This window comes from Rhodamnia argentea, chromosome 4, assembly GCF_020921035.1.
Source record: "Rhodamnia argentea isolate NSW1041297 chromosome 4, ASM2092103v1, whole genome shotgun sequence".
Classification (NCBI taxonomy): Eukaryota; Viridiplantae; Streptophyta; class Magnoliopsida; order Myrtales; family Myrtaceae; genus Rhodamnia; species Rhodamnia argentea.
The window spans coordinates 18,933,626-18,938,779 of record NC_063153.1 but is presented as its reverse complement, the minus strand read 5'-3'; the positions used below and the strand labels follow the sequence as shown (position 1 = coordinate 18,938,779).

At 38.3% G+C, this 5,154-nt stretch overlaps 1 protein-coding gene across 3 annotated transcripts; it reads left to right on the top strand.

Moving 5' to 3' along the window:
• The first annotated feature begins 2,314 nt into the window (after positions 1–2,314).
• Positions 2,315–4,833, top strand: LOC115744544. 3 transcript variants are annotated; one of them, XM_030679778.2, is made up of 4 exons: positions 2,340–2,604; positions 2,705–2,827; positions 4,090–4,305; positions 4,423–4,833. In XM_030679778.2, the coding sequence occupies exons 1-4, from the start codon at positions 2,388–2,390 to the stop codon at positions 4,467–4,469; spliced, it is 603 nt and encodes a 200-aa protein (XP_030535638.1). In that variant the 5' UTR covers positions 2,340–2,387; the 3' UTR covers positions 4,470–4,833. The 3 variants fall into 3 exon arrangements, with proteins under 3 accessions (XP_048133600.1, XP_030535638.1, XP_030535637.1); XM_030679777.2 differs by having other exon boundaries at positions 2,343–2,604; positions 4,414–4,833; XM_048277643.1 differs by lacking the exon at positions 2,705–2,827 and having other exon boundaries at positions 2,315–2,604; positions 4,414–4,833.
• Positions 4,834–5,154: the final 321 nt, after the last annotated feature.

Below are 5,154 nucleotides of genomic sequence, written 5' to 3'. Positions count from 1 at the left end.
CGGGGTCGGAATCGATTAGAATCAAGTCACCCTCGTGTTCTTGGTTGCGAGCGCGACCGAGGAGCGAATGACTAAATAGTGATACCGACCATTCAGAGTGCGACACGTGTCAAGATGGTTATGTCTCCGCCCGTCGCGGTCAGTGTTACTGACGGCTCTGGTACAGTAGTAGTAAACTTGAAGGAGAAAGAGGCAACACTTTCGGCTTTTTTTTATTTACTAGGTGATGATTTTCTTGAAAAAGATCGAAACTGCAGTCTTTATTTCAGGGTCTCTCTACCAAGCCCCTTCAGGTGGTATTCACCCTTCTATCCAAAAGAAATGGTGCTCGATGGCCCACGTTCTACCGAACTGAGCTAAGAGCGCTTTCTTATCTTCTTGAAAAAAAAAAAAAAAAGGAAGAAATATAGTGGTAATTTGATTCTTCATCGCTGGAGCAAATAGTGGGGAAAATCAAATTTTTTTCTTCGTCTTTACAAAAAAAAAAAAAGAGTAATTAAAAACGAAAATTGTTGTTATTTTGAATTTTATTTTTTATATTCTGCCCTCTCTCTTTGTGTCAAAAATTGCTGATAATGTGCCTGTCTTAACACATGTCGTCCTGCTCTGAATGACCTGTATTGAATCCGACGAGACAAATTTGTTCCACCCAATATTTTCTCGCTAACTCCCAACCGATCCGAAAGGACCATCAAAAACTTTGTGTGAAGTACCTGTCCAATTGAATTCAAATGTCAAATCCAATTGAAAGTTTTGTCTGTCAAAATACAACTTCGGAGGACAGGGCAGCACGCTCCATCCGTTCCCACGTTTGAAAAAGAATAAGAGATGTCGCGAGACGGTTTGGGAAACTTCAGACATTGGGACGTGGCTGGTTTTGTCTCCATGAATCATGGCACCGGACGTGCGCGAGCCCACGAGATGTACATCGGTTTGATAGAGATCACACAAGTCAATAGGGTACATGTATTATTTACAAAAACACTTGTCCATAAATTACTATCGATATGAAAATATGTTTCTTCGATTAATTATTTTTACCGATACAAGCAATTATTTTTAGAAAAAATAGTTTGTGAATTATTTAATTTTCGCGAGGCACATAGAGCCTATGTTTTTAATGTTGGAAGTGAATTGAGGTTTATTGTCAAATGCTTTTTAAATATATGCATTATTTACAAAAATATTTATCTGTAAATTACTGTCGATATGAAAATATATTTCTTTGATTAATTATTTTTAACGATACAACTAATTATTTTTAGAAAAAATACTTTGTAAATTATTTAATTTCCGCGAGACAAATAGAGACTACGTTTGTAATGTTGGAAGTGAAGTGAGGTTTATTGTCAAATGCTTTTTAAATATATGCTGACTGTGTTTTCAATGGATTGATTAAAATCCATGAAATTTCGCCGAGCAACCTTGTTATGCACGGGAGATTATGATAAACCTCAAACGTATGAACTTAATTAACAAATAGATGGTCATTTCTATATAATCACAACAATATCTTCTGCACGAAAATAGCAAAATGTAATGTTGGCTAATTAATTGTTCCTCGTCCTTCTCCTCTCTCTTGATTAGTCTCTAATTCAATCGAAACTCTTTTAGGTTTAAGAAATACTTTTTATTTTCGCACAATAACAGAAAGTAATAGAGAAAATGTACTATCGTTTATTTGCATTTCAGAGATACTATAACATTCATGATATGCCATCATTTTAGCCACTATTGTTACCAACATACGATTCATATTCATACTAATTAATTGCTTTGTGCTTTGATAATTTAGAAATGGGAAAATGATAGAATTGGTCTCTAAACTTTGACCCAATATGTAATGTAATTCTTAAGTTTTTAATTTGTTCAATGTGATTCCTAAACTTTAACTCAATGTGCAATATCATTCATGAACTGTAAATTTACTCAGTAAAATCCACCAACTTTTAGTTAATGTTCAATTTAGTTCTTAAACTATATGCAATTTATTCAAATTTAAACTTCCTTTAATTCAAGTTCATGGACAACATTAGATTTTTTTTTATATAGTTTAGAACTAGATTGAACATAAATAAAAAATTTAGTGATCACATTAAATAAATTAAAAATTCATGAATCATATTACATATTAGATCAAAATTCATGAATCATATTAAATAAATTAAAATTTTTGAAATTATATCATACATTAGGTCAAAATTCAGAGCTATTTCTGTCATTATGATTTTGAAGATTTATGAGTACCTTTCTAGAAGCCGCTTGTGCCTCTCTCTCTCTTTTTCTCGCCCCCACGTGTCACTCCAGTAGCGGAAATGGTTCTCCTTGACCGCCACGTGTCCTCCTCTTTCACAAACCGAGCACCGCCTAGAGGAAACTGCTTTTGCATGGAGACGGCGAAGCGGTTGTGGTGCTTCATGTTGGGAGCTTCGAAGATGGAGAAGAGAGCGTCGCTGGGAGTTCGAAAGAAGAGACCCACGAAGCGAAGCAAGAAGACGGGTTTGCTGCGTTATCTCAGGACCGACACTTACATGTTCGCCCCCTTGATCTCTCGTTCAAGTTCTCATCTTTTCCCGCGAAAGACTCTGCCTTTTTCTGATGCTGGTGAGCGATTCTGTGCCCAAGTCATGAAATTGAACTCCTGTTCGTAATCTTTATCATACCTATGGGTTGTTACTTGTTATATCTCGTCATTTTTCCAAAGGAGGGAGAGCAAGAAAAGAAAATGAAAGGAGATTGGTGGAGAAAATAGGAGAGTACTTGAAGTCCGATTCCTACATGTATGCGCCGATTGTAGACACTGAAGAGATTAAAGACACTGTCGCAGGTACTACAGATTACCCTTTTACGAGTTCCTTCAATAGTTATGAAAGCCTTGTTGTTTTTTACGAAAATTCACTTGGTGCATTTTGGTAAGAGGAGATTCGCACGAGGGTATGTCATGTCATTAGTCCAAATTCAGAATTGGCAATTTGTTTCTTTTGATTGTGGTGCTGAGATTGAGTTGTTGCGTGGTTTTCCGAGCTTTGTTGCTAAAGCAATCCCTTGTGAAGCAGAAGTTGTTAGGTTGCTCAAATTTTGTTTCGATGCGAGGCGTTAAGTGTTTCCAAAGGATGAATTGGCTGTGCATAGTGACGTGTGTGCCAATTCGGTACTGTTGCTTTAATTGACAACCTTTGAAACATCTGATCGTGCCTCTTTAGAACAGAGCAAACAGAGTAGCGGGATTTGGTTTCAATATATCAATTAATGGTGCACATAGAATCAATCTTTATCATGGACTCTGCCATAGTTTGGAGTTTTAATAACTTTGGAAGGATTTTAGGCCCTTTAGCTTCTGTATCTTATATTAAGAAGAGCAAGCTGGCTTGATGACTAGTGCAGCTAAGGTCCATTACACTTTCAATGTGTTTTCCAGCTAGGTTTATGAGGTTATTAGAATAGGGTGAGGTAGGATTTAAAAGCCATGGGCAGATTTCAACAGGCTTGATAGCGCAATGACGTGTTTATCGTTGTGAATGCGCCACGGCCAATGTTGCACATAATTGAGTATTTCATCATACCATCAGAGAGTGTACTGTGAATATGTGATTGTTAGAACTCCCTTGTGAAAAATTGGGTTTTTAAAATATTTGACTTTTCATTCGTTTTACCCGACAGTAGAAGTCTACCAGAGCTACATGCTTTTATTTCTTGTCATTGCATTTGCATTGCTGGCACGTAATACTTAATTCTAGACATATCATGTTAGTTGGCCGCATTTCTTGTGATAGCACCCGTTGACATAACTTCAGAAAAATTAGAGTGCCCTTGTGGAAGAGTTGGAGGTCGAGATATTCCAAGCTGTTGGAGTCGACCGAGTGAGAAAACTACAATGTTAAGTGGTTTAACAAGACATGGCCATAAGAAAGCTGTTAACAAAAGAAATGTCAGGAATGCAATATGATCATTTTCATCGCATTTCCATCCCTTTTGATTCTTTGCACTTGCTAAGCTTTCAAGCATTGATGAATGTCACCCTAATGTTCGGCTTTGTCTCTTGAAGCCTGTTCTATGAGTGTAAGTCCTCAAATAGCTTCGTCATCGCAGGTCCCATCTGCCAACTTGAGAGGGCATTGGTCGTATTTTCAGCGAGGAAAACAACGACGGGCGACCAGTCAAAAAATCAGTCAGCAAGTCTAATTGTAGAGAACCACCTCTCCAAGGACAACCGGCCCGAGATTAGTCTTGCAGGCCACAGTTTCGGACAAAGGGAGACAGTTAAGCACACGGTGTACCAGAACTGTCGCACTTCTACAGTGTCAGGTTGTACCCAGGACCACTTAAATCGAGTCATTTCAGTATTTGTCATGTATAACAGAAGGCTAAATGCCAGAAGGTATTAACATATCCAATGATTTTTGTTCGATGAAGTTGTTGCAGGGAAACAGAGGCTGAATAAAGAGTTCAGGAAAGTTGTCATTGACTGAAGGGCGTGTTAAGAAGAGAGATTATCTTAGGTTCTACGACTCCCGTATTCGACCACAGAGGAACCGGAAATCTCTCTTCCGTGTGGCGCTTCTGCTTTTTTCTTCTTCTCTCTTTTATGCCAGGTTGCAGGTCTAATGCTTATGAAACGGGTATGTATATGTCATGTTTTCTTCAAGTTCCGCAGTCAGTGCTTTGTGTACTATTGGTGGCATTCGACGCTCATGGTTCTTACAACAGAGGTTCCTATGGGACCGAGACAGACGAATGTGGAAGCATGTTCCACACACCTTTGAGTACTTGTGTATTTTGAGGTAGTTTTTGGGAATGGAACCACTTAATTGATAGGCGCAGTTGCTCCTGAAATATCGAAAGAATCGACGGTAACATTTTTTTTTGTGACTGCGAGTTTTTTCAACCAATGCCGTTTGTTGGGAAACCATTAGGACTTGGATGCCAACTTTGGTTGGTTGTCCGAACACACATGATGCAGGAGCATCTCATCAAGTGAAACCCGGATGCTGGACATTTTCTGTCGTGTTTTGGTACCCTTTCAGAAGTTCTTGTCTGTATCGTCCCCAATCAAGAAAGAAAGCTTTTGGTTGGATATGATCCGAGTTTTATCTAATTGAGCAAGTCGGAACAGTCCACAGGTCATTTGGATGCAGATATATATTGAGAAAGAGT

Excerpts from the sequence above, each read along its gene's own strand:
- LOC115744544 (XM_030679777.2), top strand. The coding sequence starts at position 2,388 with ATGGAGACGGCGAAGCGGTTGTGGTGCTTCATGTTGGGAGCTTCGAAG. Across the intron at positions 2,605-2,704 it reads TCTGCCTTTTTCTGATGCTG|GAGGGAGAGCAAGAAAAGAA; the intron begins GTGAGCGATTCT and ends ATTTTTCCAAAG. Across the intron at positions 2,828-4,089 it reads GATTAAAGACACTGTCGCAG|GTCCCATCTGCCAACTTGAG; the intron begins GTACTACAGATT and ends TCGTCATCGCAG.